Source organism: Rhineura floridana, chromosome 1, assembly GCF_030035675.1.
Source record: "Rhineura floridana isolate rRhiFlo1 chromosome 1, rRhiFlo1.hap2, whole genome shotgun sequence".
NCBI lineage: Eukaryota > Metazoa > Chordata > Lepidosauria > Squamata > Rhineuridae > Rhineura > Rhineura floridana.
Window position 1 is genome coordinate 211,976,341 of NC_084480.1, and position 21,768 is coordinate 211,998,108.

Genomic DNA, 21,768 nt, shown 5'->3' on the forward strand with positions numbered 1-21,768 from the left:
ACTTTGTGGGCACCCTGAGGGTCATGGCCCCCAGGTTGGGAACCACCGATTTAAAGCATATCCATCACACAGATAGTGTGGACCTGCTCTAAGACCACAATTCCAAACACAAATTAGTAAAATAAACTCCTTTTCACTTAGCTGCAGGATCAGGCTGTAAACACACAAAGCATTTGGTTAAGAAAGGGTTTCATGACAACTCTAATGCAAATCTTTTGTACTTCTAAGAACTAGTTAAATGATCTTACAAAGAACTATTGCCATTTCAAAACATTTGCTCTGTTCTTCCAAAGTTTTAAAGCGATTGTCTGAGCTAGGAGCCCCATCAGGGAATGGGATATAACATCCTGCCCTGCCCTGTCATCTCGCTCCCATTTAGTTTCTCAGAGTTTGGATTTGAATTGGCATATTCATGAATCTGTAGCATTAAGGAAAGGGTTTGTTCAGTCCAACCTGTGACATAAAAGGCTTGCAGACCATCGGGCAGAATGAGAACAGCTGTGACTGGCAGCTGAGTTTGAGTGTCATGAAAAGGCAGCAAATTGTTACTTTTCACATTTAGTATTATTGCCTTTTGTTTGTGAGGGAGAGGGAGAGGGAGAGGAGCACTTGTAGGATTTTCTGCCTCTGGTGCCATAAAAAGGAGACTGATGTACCTTGACTGGGGTGGAGATGACCATTTGCTACTCTGATCAAGCTGGAAAATGTATTGGGCCCTACCTTTGTTTTTAGTTTGGAACCTCTGCTAGCTCTAATTAGGAAAGATGAGATCATTCTCCTTCACAAAAACATTCCCCAAGAGCAGGCTTATTTCCTGGGCTTCCTCATTTTTGTCTGATTCACTAGAGTCCAAAAGGAATGAAGGGGGCACTTGCCAGATTTGGGATGGGCAGTTTCTATAGTTACTGAAGCATGTGCATTTGTGGGAGTTCAGGCAGCAATCCTAACCCACCTTGCCTGGGAGAAGGCCCCACTGAACTCAGTGGGACTTACTTCTGAGTAGACCTAGTTAGGATTGCATTGTAAAATCTATCCGTAATCTCCAGTCTTTTCAGACCTGGGACCCACCTTTAAACCAAACATGCCTTTTGGGGACCCACCTCTATACTTTTCTATTTTTATAATCACCACTTTGAATGCTGTGTATCTTTCTGTTTTAAACTTAGGATGGAACAAAACCTGCATTTTCAGGAATGGCCATGAATTCACAAATGCGTCACATTCTGGCTTTTTTTATCTTCGGGGTTTTCCTTTCAATCCTATTTTACATTGCAAAACTATCAGATGAAAACATCCCAAGGAGATACAACCAATCAGCCACCTCGGCCTTGGCGGAAATGTGCAGAGCTATTACGGATGGCAAGAAACATCTTGCACCCCCAAACATGCTGAAGACATCATTTGGGAAATCCAGCTGCAGCAATTATGTGATCCAAAGCCACTACCTTACCAGACCCCTCTCTGCAGAAGAAGCCGCATTTCCTTTAGCCTACGTCATAACCCTGCACAAAGAGTTTGATACTTTTGAGAGGCTCTTCAGGGCGATTTATATGCCCCAAAATGTGTATTGCATCCACGTGGACAAAAAGGCCACGAACAAGTTTAAGAGAAAAGTGGAGCAATTGCTAGGATGCTTCCGGAATGCTTTCCTTGCCTCGGAATCGGAGCGCGTGGTTTATGCTGGTATATCCAGGCTTCAGGCTGACTTGAATTGCATGAAAGATCTTATCACATCGAAAGTGCCTTGGAAATATCTTCTCAACACATGTGGGCAAGATTTCCCTTTGAGAACGAACAAGGAGATTGTTCGGTACCTGAAAGGATTCAAAGGGAAAAACATCACTCCGGGGGTGCTGCCTCCACCTCACATTATCAGCAGGACAAAATATATCCACAGAGAGCAAGTTTACAGTCTCTTTTCTTTCATGCTGCGGACCTTTGTGTGGAAAATGCCAGCTCCGCACAACCTGACCATCTATTTTGGCTCTGCTTATGTTGCCCTTTCAAGGGAATTTGCAGACTTTGTACTCAGCGACCCACATTCCCTTGACCTCCTTGAATGGTCCAAAGATACCTACAGTCCTGATGAACATTTCTGGGTGACTCTTAACAGGATACCAGGTATGCTCCATTTCCTCTACACAGTCGTTCTGTTGATGGTGGGGGCTTTATTGACCAACTTTGTAAGCTGATCCTCAAATGTTGCCTGCCCAGTGAGGACAGGATCACTCTCAACTGCCCTTGAAACCAGCAGAACACAAAGAACATACTGGTGTAGTGGACTTACAATAAAGCAGCTACACCTTTTACAGTATGACACTAGCACACTGCTATGCTGGCACAAGCGGCACAAATGGGCTGAACGAAAGCCAGGATGGGGAAGGAGTGGGGGGTAGATGGACATCTATGCTCATTCAAAAGTCAGTCCCACCCCCAATGCAGGCAATATCATAGAATCATAGAACAGTAGAGTTGGAAGGGGCCTATATGCCCATCAAGTCCAACCCCCTGGGCAATGCAGGAATCCAAATCAAAGCATTCCCGACAGATGGCTGTCCAGCTGCCTCTTGAATGCCTCCAGTGTCGGAGAGTCCACTACCTCTCTAGGTAATTGGTTCCATTGTTAGGAGGTTTTTCCTGATGTCCAGTCGAAATCTGCCTTCCTGCAACTTGAACCCATTTTTCCGTGTCCTGTATTCTGGGACGATCGAGAAGAGATCCCGGCCCTCCTCGGTGTGGCAACTTTTCATGTACTGGAAGAGTGGTATCATATCTCCCCTCAGTCTTCTCTTCTCCAGCCTAAACATGCTCAGTTCTTTCTGTTTCTCCTCATAGGGCTTTGTTTCCAGTCCCCTGATCATCCTTGTTGCCCTCCTCCGAACCTGTTTCAGTTTGTCTGCATCCTTCTTGAAATGCAGAGACCAGAACTGGATGCAGTACTCAGATGAGGCCTAACCAGTGCTGAATAGAGGGGAACTTACTTCATGTGATTTGGAAACTATACTTCAGTTAATGCAGCCTAAAATAGCATTAGCCTTTTCTGCAGCCACATTGCACTGTTGGCTCATATTCAGCTTGTGATCAATGACAATTCCAAGATCCTTCTCACATGTTGTATTGCTGAGCCAAATACCCCCCATCTTATAACTGTGCATTTGGTTTCTTTTTCCTAGGTGTAGAACTTTGCATTTATCCCTGTTGAATTTCATTCTTTTGTTTTCAGCCCAGTGCTCCAGCCTATCAAGGTCCCTTTGAATTTTGTTTCTGTCTTCCACAGTATTAACTATGCCCCCCAATTTTGTATCATCTGCAAATTTGATAGGCATGCTCTGTACCTCCTCATCCAAGTCGTTAATAAAAATGTTGAAAAGCACTGCGCCCAGGACCGAGCCCTGTGGTACCCCACTCGTTACTTCCACCCAGTTTGAGAAGGAATCATTGATAAACACTCTTTGAGTACGATTCTAGAGCCAACTGTGGATCCACCTGATAGTTGTTCCATCCAACCCACATTTAGCTAGCTCGCTAAGCAGAATGTCATGGGGCACTTTGTCAAAAGCTTTGCTGAAGTTGAGATATATTATGTCCACAACATTTTCACAGTCTACAAAGGAGGTTACCCGATCAAAAAACGAGATAAGATTAGTTTGGCAGGATTTGTTCTTCATAAATCCATGTTGGCTTCTAGAAATCACTGCATTGTTTTCAAGGTGCTTACAGATTGACTGCTTTATAATCTGCTCCAGAGTTTCTCCAGGGATTGATGTTAGGCTGACTGGTCTGTAGTTCCCTAATTCCTCCTTTTTGAAGATAGGGACAACATTAGCTGTCCTCCAGTCTTCCAGCACTTTACCAGTCCTCCACAATCTCGCAAAGATAATAGACAGCAGTTCTGAGAGTTCTTCAGCCAATTCCTTCAATATTCTGGGATGCAGTTTATCAGGCCCTGCTGATTTGAACTTATTCAAAGTGATTAGGTATTAATTGACTGTTTGTCTGTCAGTCTCAAGCTCCAATCCTGTCCCTTCCACTTCAGGTTTCCTGAGAGGGTCATTGACCCTTTTTTGGGAGAAGACTGAGCCAAAGTAGGAATTGAGCACTTCTGCCTTTTCTTTGTCATCTGTTATCATTTTGCCTTCCTCATTGAGTAGCTGTGCCACCATTTCTTTTCTCTTGTTTTTACTATAGATGTACCTGAAAAAGGTTTTTTTGTTGCTTTTAGCATCTCTCGCTAAACTCAGCTCATTTTCAGCTTTAGCCTTCCTGACACCATCCCTGCAATTCCGTGATACCTGCCTGTACTCTTCCTTTGTGGCCTGGCCTTCTGTCCACTTCCTGTATGTGTCCTTTTTTGTTTTCAGGTCATCTCTAAGCTTTTTGTGAAGCCACATTGGCTTCTTCTGCTGTTTCCTCCCTTTTTTCCTTGTTGGAATTGCTTGCCATTGCGCTTTTAAAATTTCCTTTTTTTAGGAACTCCTACCCATCTTGGACTTCTTTTCTCATTAGGGCCACTTGCCATGGAACTGTACTTACAATTGTTCTGAGTTTATTAAATTCAGCTTTCCTGAAGTCCAGGGTGCATGTATGGCTACTCTCAGCTTTTGCTTCTGTTAAAATCAAGAATTCAAGGATGGTGTGGTCACTTTCCCCCAAAGTTCCCTTAACTGTCACTTCATCACCAAATAATCTCTATTGGTTAGAATCAAGTCCAGGATAGCTGATCATCTGGTTGCTTCCTCCACTTTCTGTAGGAGAAAGTTATCTCCAACACAAGTCAGAAATTTTTTGGAGGGGCCGTGTTTGGCAGAATTTGTCTCCAAATAAATATTGGGATAATTGAAGTCCCCCATTACTACTACATCATGACTCCTTGAAACATTGGCAATTTGCTTTTCAAAAGTTACATTCTCGACTTCTCCCTGATTGGGTGGTCGGTAGTAGGCTCCAAGCACCACATTCTTTTTATTACTTGCCCCATTAATTTTAATCCAGATACTCTCGGTGGAGCTACCAAGCTCATCTTCCTGTATTTCTGTGCAGGGATATATATATTTTAACATATAGCTCAACTTCACCTCCCTTTGTATTCTTTCTGTTCTTTTTGAACAAGTTATATCCTTCAATTACTGTATCCCAGTTATGGGAGTCATCCCACCAAGTTTCAGTTATACCTATCAAGTTGTAATTACCCTCCTGTATTAAGAGTTCAAGTTCGTCCTGCTTGTTTCCCATGCTCTGTGCATTAGTATACAGACATTGAAGACCATGTGATTTATGGCTTGGCTTCCTTACTACATTTTTCTGAGGACTGTTACTGAGCCCTGTTAGAGCCGATCTCTCTGTTCCCGTCACTGTGCACAAGCCTTCATCAGTCGTTACCAACAAGTTTATGTCTTCCTCCCTCTTAGGATTCAGTTTAAAGCCCTCCTGATGAACTTCTTCATGCTGTGGCCAAACACATTCTTCCCAGTCCTTGTGAGATGCAACCCATCACTTGCCAGCAGTCCATCTTCCAGGAAGCATAGCCCGTGGTCCCATTACTTTATAGGGTGTTCATATGAACCTCCTTGTATGTTCAGTGAACACATGAGGGGAGCAGGATCATGTGCACTGGCCATAATTACCAGTGCAGACATATTCACTGGCTATGCTGCCTAGCCACTCCACATTCAGCATTAGTGAGAAAGAAGCCCTACATGCTTATGGGAAGCTAGCAGCAGATGGTGTGGTGGGGCATCGCAGCTCCCCTGACCTCCAGGAAGTCATGTCTCTGCTGCTTACTGGGAGGCAGAGGGGGAAGGTGAGGGGTGATGCCAGAGCTTGGAAAAGTTTTTTTTTGAACTACAACTGCCATCAGCCCCAGCCAGCATGGCCACTGGATTGGGCTGATGGGAGTTGTAGTTCAAAAAAGGAACTTTTCCAAGCTCTGGAAAGCAATGCAAATGCACTGGTAGTAATGTGAGATTGGTTCCATCAGTGCATTTGCACCTCACCAACCTCGCCACCAAAAATATTTCAGTGAAAAAGTGAGCAGACCTTGCCAGGGAGAGCGTTCCCCAAACAGAGAGCCAGAACTCTCCCCCCTTCACTACCCTCTGAGACTCCCTCAGACAGAGGATCTAGAGAAAGGCCTCAGAAGTTCTGTGTCCTGATCTTCAGGGTTATTTCAGACATTGTACAGTTTCATAAAACCTGTGGGTAGATCAGGGGTGTCTAAGCTGCGGTCCGCGGACCACCAGTGGCCCACAAGCTTCATTCTTGTGGTCCACAGGATGTCTAGATTTGTGGTTGAGGATGGGAGACAGCACATCCGTAACAATGAATATTCACATTGATTTTTAATTGTATTTTTATCACATCTTTTATTTTTCATATTGTATTTTATTGTATTACAGTTTAAATTCTATGGGATTACAATTGCTACAACAGCTGGAAAATTCATTAAGTGATCTGCCAAAACCCTCAGCAATTTTCAAGTAGCGCATAGAAGAAAAAAGTTTGGGAACCACTGAGGTAGATCATTGTGTGTGGTGATGATGAGGAGGAGGAAGAGGAGGAGGAGGAGGTAGAGGCAGGTTTAGTGATATTGCCCACACTTCTCAGGGTATATAAGACAGGGGAGGGGAACCTGTGGCCCTCCTGACTCCATCTCCCATTATACCTGATTCTTTTCTGTGCCAGCTGGGGCTGATGAGGACTGGAGTCTAAAAATATGTGGCGAACCACAGGTTCCCCATCCCTGATTACTTGGTGTCTGTGACTTTCCAGGCTCCCAGTACATTGGGACACAAGTGAGAGCTTTAAAATGAAGGGGACACACACACACACACATGCACACAGACGCGCGCACGCACACACGCACACGCACACACACGACATCCATGACAATAACGGGACATTTGCAAAGCATATGAAGAAATCCCTAGGAGTTTTATGTCTTTCAGCGCCACCTACTGGCAACTCTTAGGAAGTAAAGTATTAAGCCTTGCCCTCATGTTCCATTAAGGATACTTGTCTGTGTCATTAGTAACTCACAGGGCAATCCTAGGGATGTTCACTTGGAGGTTCCACTCTGTTCAATGGAGCTTACTCCTAGGTAAGTGCATGTAAGATCAGCGGCACTGCTAGGACCAGACTAGCAGGGCAAGGCCAGAGCCTCGCACTATCCCCAAGCAAGCTGAAGGGCTTGGCCCTTCAAAGAGGTGGGTGGGTTGGGGCTGCTTTAGATCAGCCTTTGCTATTGTGGCACTCTCCAGGTATTTTGAATTTCAAATCCCATCAGCTCCAGTCAGCATCCTTTAGATGTACAAGGTGGCAGAGAGTTCTTTTCAGCTTTTTTTTTAATTTTGAAAAGGGGCCCACAGTGGCATGAGCCCCTCTATGCCCACTTCCTACATTTATGCTTCCTGGAAGGGTGTCAGCACGATGCATGATGTTGCATTGCTCTGGAACTACTCCAGGAAGTGTGGCAAGAAGAAAGCCACCAGCTATGCTTTCTGGAGCGGCTCTGACATAACACAACATCATATTGCATCACCTTGCTGTGAAGCCCTTCTTGGAAGTATAGGTGGCGCAGGGAGCGGGCATAGAGGAGCTCACGCTACTACGAGCAACACAGTCCTTTTTTTAAAAAAAGTTTTTTTAAAAAAAGAAAAAGAGTAAGAACTTCCAACCAGGTCATACAGCAGGAGTTGGGAATTGGATCCAGCCAGTGGCACAGCTGATTGGCACTGACATCATGCCTTCAATGCTGTATGCTGTAACTAGCAATAAGCTGATCAGCAGTTACAGTCAGCCCCTTTTAAGTATGGTTGCAGATGCAGTGTGGATTCAAACCACACCTGCAAACAGTCATTTTTCTCTGTAGGCTGGCAAGCTGTCTGTAGAAGAAAAATGTCACTTTGTAAGTCCGGTTTGATAGCTTGCCAACAGCAACAATCAACTAATTGGCACTGACAGTGAGTCCTCTTGGCTGCACTAGAGTTCCAAATGGGAAACTCCCTAGTGCAGCTGATCCCATCTGGTCATGCTATCAGCACTGATCATCACTGACAGCAAGCCCCACTTGCAAAGGAGTTATTAGGAGCTCACTTAAAGTTCCCAATTGTTCGTTTGTAGCCATGTCTTTATCTGCCTCTCCCCTGACATATAGGATGTTAGGTGTGTGGCAGGCAGGGCCGGCACCAGGCATGACTGGGCCCTTGGGCACTTGCCTGCCCTGGGCCCTTGGTGCCCGTCTGCATGCGCCACCTACCTCTCCCACCGCAGTGAATGCTGGCTGTGCTGCGTGAACATGCCTGCCATCTGACAAGATGGTGGCAGGGGCACCAGCCCTTAGGGAAGCCTCAGCAGCCATCTTGGTTGATGGGAGGCATGCACGCTCAGCATGGCCAGCATTCACTGCAGTGGAAAAGGTAGGTGGGGCATGTAGGCAGGCATCACGAGCCTGCACGGTTGTAGGGAGGTGCCTGGGAGCTTCCTCCCTGCAGGGTCGGAAACCGATCCTGCCATGGATCATGCAATGGGAGTGCTACCCACCCAACCTAAGGAGGGGCAACTTGGGGGGGGCTGGTAGGGCCCAATCTGGCCTCACTCTTGCACCGGCCCTAGTGGCAGATGTACATGGTTTGGGGAAAATAGCCACACAGACCAAACTGGGCCCTGTGCGAGGCCTAATTAGGCTTGCAGGCTGGAGGATTTCCAGTGCTGCCATATATCTAACAAAAGTAAAGTGGGAGAATGGGTGGAAGGTACCTGCTCTGGGTAGGGTCCTCAAATCTTGCAGTGCCTCTGTATAGGACTACGAACTCAATGAAACATATGAAGCCCCAGTTCAATCTTACTTTCCCAATTCCCCCCCCCCTCATCACTACCAGTTCATATCAGTTGTTTAGTAAGTGGATCTGCTTCCAGTCCATGGGTTTCCCCCCCTTTCTTTGTGAGTGGCAAAATTTGATAGGAGTGCCTGATTCTACAGAATGTCTTCTGTGGGTGGTCCAGTAGCAGTTGTCAGGTCAGGACATGGTGGGGCTGAGCTGCTTACCTGGCTCCGCAAGGCCAGGGTGGCTGCTGCGAGGGGGAAGGGCGTGGTAGCAGTGGCAGAAGTAGGAATACCGGATTGGCTCTGCTGCTCTGCCACACCACGCTGGCCTCCCCACTGCCTCTTGGTAACCACCAGCCACCCTGGCATTGGGAAGAGCAGCCTCACCTCATCCTGCCCTGCCTACTTGTGTGGTCATTGCTTAGTTGTCCTTGTGAGGTGCTTTTTCTGATAGATGTGATCTGGCAAGGAATACGTGTGCACGCGCTGTGCATTTGGCTTGATTTACAAGGAAATAAGGTGAACAATGGTCAGAAAAGTAGCAATGTTGTGAGTCAAGATGGCCCCAAGGTAGGTGGGGAGAAAGTGACCATACGACTCCCCTGTTACAAAAGCTCCACTGGTTGCCACTCTGTTTCCGGACACAATTCAAAGTGCTGGTGATGACCTATAAACCCCTATATGGCTTAGGTCCAGGCTGTCTGTCAGACCGTATCTCCCTATATGAGCCTGCCCGGGACCTGAGATCCTCAGGAGAGGCCCTTCTCTCAATACCTACGTCCTCACAAGCACAACTAGTGAGGACGCGAGATAGGGCCTTTTTAGTGGCTGCCCCAAGGCTTTGGAACTCCCTTCCTAGGGAAGCAAGAATGGCCCCCTCCTTGCAGTCCTTCCGTCGGCAAGCAAAGACTTTTTTATTTCAACAAGCCTTTGGAACTGAAAGCTGTTAAGGACAGGTCTTGAAGGGTGCTGCATTGCTGTTGCCTAACTGTATTATTTTAATCTGAGTTTGAATTATTTTAACTGTATGTATGAATGGTTTTAATACTGTAAATTGTTTAATTTGATTTTAATCTAGACTTTTGTATGTTTTTAATTATATGTGTGCTTTTATCTGGAAGCCGCCGTGAGTTCCAGTTTTGGAAAAAGGGCGGGATAAAAATAATGATAATAATAATAATAAAAGTGACAGACCTCTTTAACCAGTGAAGGCCTTGAGCACGCAAAGACCATTGCATCCTCTCCCAAGGTGACTTATGCAAGCAAGCCAAGCCATCTGCTCATTCTTTTTCTTTTAAATCAGAGTTCACCTCTCTACTCTCTATGATGCTTCAAAAGGACAGTTTATTGTTTTATTTAAAATAGTTGTATATCTGAAAACCACCAAGGTGATGTACAATGGATCAAAAACAATAAATCCAGCATCCTCAAAACAATAAACATATTACAAACAGCAACACTGTTAAACAGATTTAAAGGTCTAGTTATCACCACACTTTATACCAGAGCTGTGCAAAACCACTGTCCTTCCCATCTCCTCAATCTCTTGGGCCACCTACATGAGAGCAACTTTTACTGTATATTCTGCATTATTACAGCTTGGATCTATGCTCACAATCTGGACTGGCCCTACCATTAGGCAGAGTGGGGCAGAATGGGACGTAGCAAGGAGGTGCAAGAGGACAGAGCTTGGTGTGCTCCACCACCTGCCTGCGCCCCCTAAACTAGCCTGCTGCCTTCATATTACCAAGGGCACTGTCCCCTTCCTGGTGCTGAAGTAAGATTCAACTGCCAGTCCAGTCAGCTTTTGTACGAGGAATGGAGAAAGCCTATTCTATCCTTTCTTTAAAGCAGCAAAATATCCTGGGACAGTCTTTCCCACACTCTTAGCACCCCAAAGTCACTTGAAAAAAAATATAAAAGCTGCCTTTTGTTATGAGAGTAAACAACAGGCATAATTAAGATTAAGAAAGGGGAGGGAACAAGGACTTTCTATGGTGCCTTTATCTGAAGGCTCAGATCTCCTCTGTGGACCCCCTGTTGGCCTTCAGGGGAGCAGTATGTGACCTTTCATGCTGCCCTTTGGAGCCAACCATGAAGGTAGGGATGGGGGAGGAATGAGCACTCAGTTAGGAGCTTAGACAGAGTGAGATCCAGAACAGATCGTACATACTACAGTAGTGGGTCTTTTATGTGATGGGCCTGGGGTGGGGACTACAAACAGCCATTATATTTAATTAGTTAGTTACTCCCACCTCTGACATGGAGGAGTGTGAGCAGCTTACAGACTGCATGCTTCTAGAGAAGAACCCAAAGCCAAGATTTTTTTCCCCCAAACTCTTGGACACTGCATTTGGCAACATTTGTACATTTTATTTCTCAAGTAAAGTTTCAAAATGGGATATGTCCTTGAAACACATGCTATGAAATTGTTCTATAAGAAACACTTCCAAACAAAATATTTAGACTGCAACCCTTTCTTGGGTTTCTGGTGCCTGAAAGAGGGCAGTGTACAACAACACTTGAAAACTGGTTGACTTTCAGAAGACAGAACTAAAGGTGAGGCTAATCTGACGAAGCTGGCAGCAAACAGCCACACTCCCACATGTACACACACACACACATACTTTCCTAAGGGGAAGTGCATGATTTGACATTGCATTGTGCATTCCCACCCATGTTCCATATTAGTGGCTGCTGCAGAGGAGGAAAAGGAGGATCCAGATGTGGAGCTGCTGATTTTTGCAGCAGTGGAGTTACCATAGCACCTGCTTTGCATGCAGAAGTTCTTAGGCTGAATCCTTAGCAACTCCAATTAAAAGGATCAGGTATCAGACAATAAGCACAATGGCTGCCTGAGACCTTGGTAAGCCACTGTTAGTCAAGAGTTAGTCCGTGTTGGTCATGGAGAATGTTATGAATGGCTACTGGTCACGATGGCTATGCTCTGCCTCCTCCATCAGAGGCAGTATATCTCTGAATACCAGTTGCTGGGAATCACAGGTGGGTAGAGTGCTGTTATACCCAGGTCCTGCTCGTGAGCTTCCCATAGGCATCTGGCTGGCCACGGTGAAAACAGGATGCACAATGTTAATCTTCCGCCCAACAATGTTTCCTGTTTTCACATTGTATCCCTGTGCCTGAATTATGGAAGAAAAGATTGAGGGGGTCCTTAATGAGGCCCATACCTTGCTGCTCTCCAGTTTTAACCAGATTGTGCCCCCCATAGCCTTCTAAGACCAGTAGCTAAGGAGGCTGAGCCACATTTGTCCCTTTGTAATTCAAGCACCATTTGATCCTCTCCTCCCTCTGCAGCAGGGGTGGGGAACATATTAAGCACCAGAGTTGTGTTCCCTCATTGGTTACCTACCAGGGGCCACATGCCAGTTATGGGTGGGACTGGAGGCAAAAGTGGGTGGAGTAAAGGACGCGACTCTTAACTATGTACAGTAGGCTACATTCCACACACACGGAGAAGACAAAGGTTTTGACATGCACACACTTCTATCCATTTACCCACTCCAAAAAAGCAAGATGAATGATCACTGTCCAAGCAAGGGGGGCATGGAGCAGGACCAGTGAGATGTGTGGCCTGGGAAGAGGGGTGTGGCCAGGAGAGAGTACCGAGGGCCAGATAGAGAGGCCTGGAGGGCCACACTTGGCCCCCAGATGACCTGGGGCTCCCCACCCCTGCTCCACCCTCACCCACTTCCTCCTCTCTACTCTAGGCACCTGGGGAAATGTCTTCTGCATTTGATGGAATGGATGGGTTGTAACAACATTGAAAATAGAGAAAGCATAAATTGTGAAATGCCAAATTGCGCATTAATTGAGACAGAGAAGGGATCATTAAAGAAGTGCTTGGGAAATGTAGGTGAGATCTTGGCCTCAGAGTTCTATTAATAGATAGGGGACGAGAAATGCCAAAGAAGGAAGAAGAACCAGAAGCCAATTTCAGTCTCTTTGTTGGAGAGAGGAGATGCTGCTGACTCAGGGCACAGAAATAAGGATGAAGCATACCGAGGGACTAGAACTATAGCAATCATCACAGCAGTCATCACAGCTGCTTTTTCTGCAGCCCATATCATGCACAACTGATTTGATATGTTCTTAGGGTGATGCAACAGGTGGGGAAGAGGGCAGATATTGGGAGGGTAAAAGGGAAGGGCTTCAGTTGTTTGATTATTGAGCATTCATCTAGATTTCCTTGTACAAGTTTGCAGGGAGGTTACATGACTCTGGCTGTTTATTGAGCATTGATTCAGATTTGTTTGCAGGGAGGTTATAGGACATCACGTCGAGCAATTGTTATCCCATACTTTGTAGTGTATTTTCCTGTCACTGTCCTTACTGCAAAAAAAAAAGGCTGCTTGGGAGTGGGGAAGAGAGCAAGGGCCTGTGGACTATGCAAGAGCGCCAATTCCATGTTAATTACATGGCCTGAATTTGCTGGAATGCGATTCAATTCCACCCGCAAAATACTGACAGTCCGAAGGTGACCTTAAGAAGAAGATGTGGGCTCAGGCTGTTAGAAGCGTGCAGCAGAAGGAAAGGAGGCGGGCATGCTAAGAGGTTATGTGAAGTTGTGGAGAAAGGGGGTGGGGACAGGGATGCGAGAAGCTGCAGCAACTCTCCAATGTTGACACATAGGGTCGGGGAAGTAGGTCTTACCAATGAACCGGAAGCCCCTCCTGGGTGATCAAGCCAGGAGATAGTGGAGACGAGCAGAAGGCATGTTACCAATATAATGAGCGTTAAAAGATTTAGTGAAAGATGTCCAATTGACACAGCCAGAGGTGCTCTTGTGAGTCACCTACTGCAGGAATAGTAAAATGCAAAATAAGATGTGCCCAATAGTCCTGATCTGTCATACTCACACACAATCATGCAACATTTTGGGGGCCACCCAATTCCTGTAGCGTAGGAGGAGAAGGCATGCTTACAGAGTCGCAGGTAGCAGGCTGTGGTAGAAAACCTCTTAAATCTTCTGATGAAGCTGGGGTGTCCTTATAATCAGATAATGTTTTGATATTCTTTTGATATCTTCACTGAGCCTCAGTATCTCATCCATCAATCGGTCAGCTGGCCCTCATAGTGATGTCAGTCTCGTGGCCCATCTATGTCCTCAGGGCTGCATCTCCTCTTTCTCATACCAGCTTGGAGCCTATAAAGGGCACTGATCAAGAGATCTCATGAGATCTCTTTTAGGGCACTCAGACTTACATTAGAATTACAACATTTGTTTAATGTTTGATGTGTTCCAGACACCCTCCAATTGTTGTCATCTTGATAACCTTCAGTGCCTCCAAGGCCTCTCCAGTTTCAGCCAAAAGCCATAGAAAGAGATATTCATACTTTCAACTCACACATCCACTACATGTTATCATAACACAGACCGCTTTGTTAACAGTGGCGCTTGTTTTACAAACAAGATAAAGTTACAACATTCCTCCCTTTATCTCAAACACTGCATTGCTGTCAGTTTCAATATGAAGAGCATGTGTTATCTGTATTTTAAAGATACAATTATAAATGTAAATACAGTGGTAGAATAATATTTAGGGTAAATGCATAGTAGTGCAGAAGCATATGGAAATATTCCAGGGTCAGTAATAAATGGCAAGAATATATAAGTGCATAGAGGTGTTCAGGCATTGATACACATTGTTGTTAAGTGCCTTCAAGTTGATTACGACTTATGGCGACCCTATGAATCAGAGACCTCCAATAGCATCTGTCATGAACCACCCTGTTCAGATCTAAGCTCAGGTCTGTGGCTTCCTTTATGGAATCAATCCATCTCTTGTTTGGCCTTCCTCTTTTTCTACTCCCTTCTGTTTTTGCCAGCATTATTGTCTTTTCTAGTGAATCAGGTCTTCTCATGATGTGTCCAAAGTATGATAACCTCAGTTTCATCATTTTAGCTTCTAGTGATAGTTCTGGTTTAATTTGTTCTAACACCCAATGATTTGTCTTTTTTGCAGTCCATGGTATCCACAAAGCTCTCCTTCAACACCACATTTCAAATGAGTTGATTTTTCTGTTATCTGCTTTTTTCACTGTCCAACTTTCACATCCATACATAGAGATCGGGAATACTATGGTCTGAATGATCCTGACTTTGGTGTTCAGTGATACATCTTTGCATTTGAGGAGCTTTTCTAGTTCTCTCATAGCTGCCCTCCCCAGTCCTAGCTTTCTTCTGATTTCCAGACTATTGTCTCCATTTTGGTTAATGACTGTGACGAGATATTGATAATCCTTGACAAGTTCAATGCCATATAGGAAGGAGGAAATACATAGCAAATATACTTTAATTTATGTCAATGTAACTATTAAATATACAGCCTGGAATTGTACTAGGTTGGGAATTGAAGTGACAAGGAAGTGGTTGTCAAATGAAGGAATGCAACTAGGAACTGGGGAAATGCTGTGAGAATTTGGGCCCTTCCAGATGTTTGTTGAGCGTTCATCTGAATGTTTTTGCAGGAGGATTAGATTACATTGGCTATTTAATGAGCATTCATTCTGAGGTTACGTTGCCTCAAAACAAGTGTTTTCCCACAATTTCCAGTGCACTTTCCCATCTCTATCCCTATTGCAAAAAAATCCATACTTTTCGGTAAATGGGTTTGTTGTGCAAGACCTCCCAATCAACCCTAACAGCACAAACCAGAATTTCTGGTGTGTGATTGAATCCCACTTGAAAATGGTGACAGTCTGGAAGCACCTTTTGTGAGGTAAGAGGAACAGACATCAAAGGTGTTGTCTGATTCAAAGATAATTTTTAGGTTTTGTCCAAGTATAAGAGTCACATGTGCCTTTTTAAAACAAATTTCAAGAGAGAGTCTTGGTCCAACCAATAACTGATTGCAGCATGGTTGCCTCCTCAGCTGAAGGTACTCCGCAACCATTCTTATGATGTTGATGAAAATGCACATTTGCACAACCTCTGGTTATTATACTGTTGTTACATTTACAAAATCCAAAATGTCACCCTCTTAGCTTCTTCCTTATCACACTTGGTGAGCAATATTTCTTCTTTGGTTTGGAGAGTGTCTATGTATGTCTTTCATAATCTCCCTCCAGGCACTGTAGATATATCTTTAAACAGGACTCACTGCATTTTTCTCCCTCATATGGAGCAAACACAGCTTCTCTCCTCCCCCAAATGCGCTGGACAGATGTTGTTGTTGTTATGTGCCTTCAAGTCGATTGTAACTTATGGCGACCCTGTGAATCAGTGACCTCCAAGAGCATCTGTCATGAACCACCCTGTTCAGATCTTGTAAGTTCAGGTCTTTGGCTTCCTTTATGGAATCAATCCATCTCTGGTTTGGTCTTCCTCTTTTTCTACTCCCTGCTGTTTTTCCCAGCATTATTGTCTTTTCTAATGAATCGTGTCTTCTCATGATGTGTTCAAAGTATGATAACCTCAGGTGTACCAGTCAGCAGTTCAAATGTCAATACAAGCATCTGTCTTGCTATGTGGAATCACCAACCTGTTTGGGCCTACGGGCACATTTAGAATTTTGAGAGAAGACCTTGGGCACCATGGTACTCCAGTTCCTTCTCTGCCCCGATCACTCTGCGTCCCCAGGCAGAGAGAAAGCACATATATGCACTTTGCTTTTCCATAGGCCTGGAGTCAAAGTCAAACCTAGTAGAATTAAAACAGATCCTCTTTCATTTACATGACATGCCCCCCCATAACCACCAAATTAAAGTTTATATTGGTAGATTGTATATTTTAAAAAACACAGATCCAGTGCTTGTCAGTAACACAGGACCATTAATCCAAGGCATAGATCTTCCTTGATTTTCATTATTTTTACGTAGGATGACAGCAACACCAACAACAAATCACAGAACACTTCTGTGTACATATAGATGGCCTGATTTGATGGTGGCTTTGAAAGGATCTCTTGGAAAAATTATGAGGATCTAATCCATAAGGATCTATTACACAGATCCATGTTTTCATACCCTGACAGCCCTGTGATTTTTTTCTATTTCCTCTCTCTCCCCCCCCATTCTCCCAGATCTTTCCCTTCTACATAGTGTCTCTTTTCAGCTGCTCAGATGCCAATCTGAACCTTGAAAATCACATATAGACAAAAGAGGAAGTTGTAAGAGCAACTGTTCAAGGTGTGCAGGAGGGGGAATGCACCCTTGGCACCTCATGATGAAAGGGGCAATGAGGGGAGGCTCAGAGGCTTTGTGATCACCAAGGTATGTATTTAAGAGCTCCAGTGTGCCCTCAAGCACCATATTGGTGACCCCAGACTCTCTGCTCCTTCATTAAAAAAAACCACAACTTTTTACCCCAAAAGTGGTTCTTTTCTTTTTGGGAGCAGTAACATTATTTGCACGGTGGTAAAGAGTAATCCCTTTGCAGTCCTCCTTGCTGCAAAGTTTTCCTTCTAGTCCTTTGCAAGACTCCCACTTGGTTTGTGTGTGCCTTTTTTTGCTACCTTCAAAAGTTTAAGTGCTCTGGGTCCTGTAAACTCTTTGATTTCTCCTCTCCTTACTTTTTGTAAGAAGTTTCCACTGGGGTACAGGGCCATGAAGAGGCAGGTCCAGGGGTTATTGATGTACCAGGCTCGCAGCAGGCAGGGGGCCCAGACTCTGAGCTTTCCATTTTTAAAAAGCAAGTCTCTAACCCTCCAGGGTCAGATAGAGAAGCCTGGAGGGCCACAATAGAGAAGCCTGGGGGACCACATTTGGCCCCAGAGCCTGAGGTTCCCCACCCCTGTTTTAAATAAGTCACTCACTATTTCGTTATTTGGAATTAGCATAAACAGTTTAGCTATATTTTGTCTTCATTGATAGAGAATTAGTCTTAATTCCCTACAGTAGTTTCAGATCATTTTTGTATGTCACTTTAAAAATATTATAATATATTTATACTGAGCTTGCTGTTTCACTAGATATATACACTAGATGTTAATATTTGTAATGTAGCATACTTAAGAATAAAGTTTTTTTTTTAAAGAGGGAAACTGCTTCTCCTGCTGAGCAAGGAAGGGGCATTAAGCCAGTAGACAATTACCCATCAGTTGCAGGGGGTACAGTTGGAGACACTCTGTGGCCATGAGTGCTCTGTTCAGCCATCTGGTTTTTTGAGGGGTGAGAATGGAGGAGGTGCAGGTACAGTTTCCCTTTCTCTGGTCAGCCACCCTCACTTGTCCCAGTTGCAGAAGTGGAGCTGAAGTCCCTTGATGGTTATTTATATCTGAAGTCCTGAGGCAGAATAGCTGTAAGGGTCCTGGGGTACCATGCCATTCATCTGCCTTTTACATATATTTGCTGTATCTCCTGGGCTGTTTGTGCAAAGTCCCCTTTCAGTTTCTCATTGTTAGGTTTCCATGTGTCCTCTTAGTACTCTAAAGGAAAAAAAGAGGATGGACCTCTAGTGCTCGGGGCAAAAAAAATCAGGCCTGATTGCTTCTAAAGGCATTAAATAAATATTTCTTTAGCACCTGAAGTTCCTTTCTCTCTTTTCCATATCATTCTTTTGACTCAGCATCAGAGTGGGCCATGTTCCTTTACTGGGGCTTTACCTCGGGACTGGCTAGACAGTTAGCCAGGATCCTAAGGGGGAGCAGGGGCCTTGAACTTGCCCATCAACAGTTAATACCTGGACAGCAGACTAAGCAGGCACAGAGAGAAGCTGGTCACAGTCTTCCTCAGTACAGTGAGATATTTCTCTGTTTACAGTCTCATAATTCTTTCTAAATTTGCCTCTGCAAATGTAAACGTGCATGCTCAAGATTTATGCAGATCTGTCGTCTCTTTTTTTGGCAAGGCATTTTCTTTTTTTTGGTGATATGAAACTGGCAGCCTAACTTCATTTGTGTTTCCAAGTGGAGGAGCTGCTGTGTTTCAGCTCACTTCTCCAAAAAGATGTTTTCAGCCAAAGGTGACTGTCCATCTGGTAGCTGTTTGGCTCACGTTGCCTGGTCTCTTTCTGTATTGTCATTCTCCCAATTCGGGAGTTCGTGGTTTGATTCTCCTTCTTCCTTTAGGTTTGATTTTCCTTAGAGCTGATTAAGTATGATGGTACTTCTTAGGCATCAGAATGTAGCAATTGTGATGTATCCAAGTTAGATGTATCTCCATATTAAACCACATAATGTGGATGCTGGTCCCAGGTTCAGTCCTTGGCATCTCCAAGTAAGGCATAGGAAAGACTCCTGTCTAAAGCCTGGGAGAGTTGCTGTCAGTCAGTGTAGATCATGGGTGGGAAACTTCATCCGGCTGGTGGACCAAATCTTGATGGGCCAGATCCCTGACCGCCACAGGCTACTTTGACAGGTGGTCAGTCTCCTGTTGCTCCCATGATGACTAGTGAAGCATTGTCCTGTGCCCTGAACTGGCAAAGGAAGTGTTTCCCTGCGGGACTTGCTGTAAGTGTCGATAAGCTCATCAGTGTTTACAGCAAACTGCTTTGGGCAGGAATCAGTTTCATAAGAACATAAGAAGAGCCTGCTGGATCAGGCCAGTGGCCCATCTAGTCCAGCATCCTGTTCTCACAGTGGCCAACCAGGTGCCCGGGGGAAGCCCGCAAGCAGGACCCAAGTGCAAGAACCTCTCCCCTCCTGAGGCTTCCGGCAACTGGTTTTCAGAAGCATGCTGCCTCTGACTAGGGTAGCAGAGCACAGCCATCATGGCTAGTATATGCTCCGATATGCATAATTTTACACTTGTTTATATTGAATTGCATTTGCCATTTTTCCGCCCATTCACTCAGTTTGGAGAGGTCTTTTTGGAGCTCTTCGCAATCCCTTTTTGTTTTAACAACCCTGAACAATTTAGTGTCGTCAGCAAACTTGGCCACTTCACTGCTCACTCCTAATTCTAGGTCTTTAATTAACAAGTTGAAAAGTACAGGTCCCAATACTGATCCTTGAGGGACTCCACTTTCTACAGCCCTCCATTGGGAGAACTGTCTGTTTATTCCTACTCTCTGCTTTCTGCTTCTTAACCAATTCCTTACAAGAGGACCTCTCCTCTTATTCCATGACTGCTAAGCTTCCTCAGAAGTCTTTGGTGAGGTACCTTGTCAAATGCTTTTTGAAAGCCTAAGTACACTTTGTCCACTGGATCACCTCTATCTATATGCTTGTTGACACTCTCAAAGAATTCTAATAGGTTACTGAGACAGGACTTTCCCTTGCAGAAACCATGCTGGCTCTGCTTCAGCAAGGCTTGTTCTTCTATGTGCTTAGTTAATCTAGATTTAATAATACTTTCTACCAGTTTTCCAGGGACAGAAATTAAGCTAACTGGCCTGTAATTTCCGGGATCCCCTCTGGATCCCTTTTTGAATATTGGCGTTACATTTGCCACTTTCCAGTCCTCAGGCACGGAGGAGGACCCGAGGGACAAGTTACATATTTTAGTTAGCAGATCAGCAATTTCCCATTTGAGTTCTTTGAGAACTCTCGGGTGGATGCCATCCGGGCCTGGTGATTTGTCAGTTTTTATATTGTCGATTAAGCCTAGAACTTCCTCTCTTGTTACCACTATTTGTCTCAGTTCCTCAGAATCCCTTCCTGCAAATGTTAGTTCAGGTTCAGGGATCTGCCCTATATCTTCCACTGTGAAGACAGATGCAAAGAATTCATTTAGCTTCTCTGCAATCTCCTTATCGTTCTTTAGTACACCTTTGACTCCCTTATCATCCAAGGGTCCAATCGCCTCCCTAGATGGTCTCCTGCTTTGAATGTATTTATAGAATTTTTTGTTGTTGGTTTTTATGTTCTTAGCAATGTGCTCCTCAAATTCTTTTTTAGCATCCCTTATTGTCTTCTTGCATTTCTTTTGCTAGAGTTTGTGTTCTTTTTTATTTTCTTCATTCGGACAAGACTTCCATTTTCTGAACTATGGAGTTCCCACACTGTGGAGCTGATTCTGGCCAGGCTTGCTGCATGTGCTTGTCAGCTGAAAGGCACTTACAGCAAGCCTTGATCAGGAACTCCATAATGCAGCTGATCCCAGCAGGGCTTGCTGTCAGCACCAATCAGCTGAGAAGTGCACTAAGGCTCTCAACTGTTCCTTTGCAGCCATTTCTTTACCTGCTCCACACCTGATGTCACAAATGACATCAGGGTGTGGGGAAGGTGGGCATGATTTATGGAGAACAGCCTCACCAGCCAAATTAGGACCCCTGGCAGGGCTAATTAGGCCTGCGGACTGGAGGTTTCTCACTGCTGGTGTAGATAATACTGATCTAAGTGGACCAATAGTCTGAGTCTGTATAAGGCAGCTTATATAAGCTTTCAATGCTCCACATTCAAGTGCATTCAGACTAAGGTTGCAGGCTTCTTTTATTGTACCGTAGGTCTGCATCTGATGTGTGGTCAAATGCCACTTACCACTTTGCAAGATGTTACATGTGGCCAAAGTAGCACAGAGTGAAAAGTTCAACCAAGCTTATCCAGTGGTTTTACACACACACACACACACTGTCGGAAGTTACCATTGGTTATCTATAGCAATCTTCTCCTTCCTAATACCAATTAATATTAAATTTCATAAATCAAATTGATTTAAAAAAGTCTCCTAGGTGAGATAAACAAGGAAGGATTTTTTCCTGCCTTTGAATCATATAAACAAATGCCTCAAAGGTTAAAATCACACCAAGTGTGCTTTCTGTGTGCTATTTCCTCATATTTGACCGGGCAGTGTTTAGCAATAGTATTAACTAGTTTGTTCAGCTTTTTTAGTACCGTAGGTTTTAAGATTATATTAAATGAAGGGTGGATCAGATTACCAACTACTCTTTGCGTTTTATTGAATTGTACAAGAAATGAAAGTTTACCTAGTCACAGACTCTGGACATACCAGGCAAGCAATATTGCTACCACCAGTCTTTTATTTTACACAAGGGCTGGCTTCCAGATGTTACATGTGGCCAAAGTAGCACAGAGTGAAAAGTTCAA

General features: G+C 44.5%; 1 protein-coding gene across 3 annotated transcripts in view; it reads left to right on the top strand.

Annotated features, from left to right (window-relative positions):
* The window catches only part of GCNT2 (glucosaminyl (N-acetyl) transferase 2 (I blood group)), a 120,902-nt gene that overhangs the window by 45,951 nt on the left and 53,183 nt on the right, over positions 1 to 21,768 (top strand). For 2 of the 3 annotated variants that reach the window (XM_061591795.1, XM_061591815.1), the window contains exon 2: positions 1,167 to 2,121. In XM_061591795.1, coding sequence (XP_061447779.1) covers positions 1,167 to 2,121 — 955 coding nt within the window. Of the gene's footprint in view, positions 1 to 627; positions 707 to 1,166; positions 2,122 to 21,768 lie in introns of those variants that run through there. The other variant, XM_061591808.1, reaches the window with a different exon arrangement.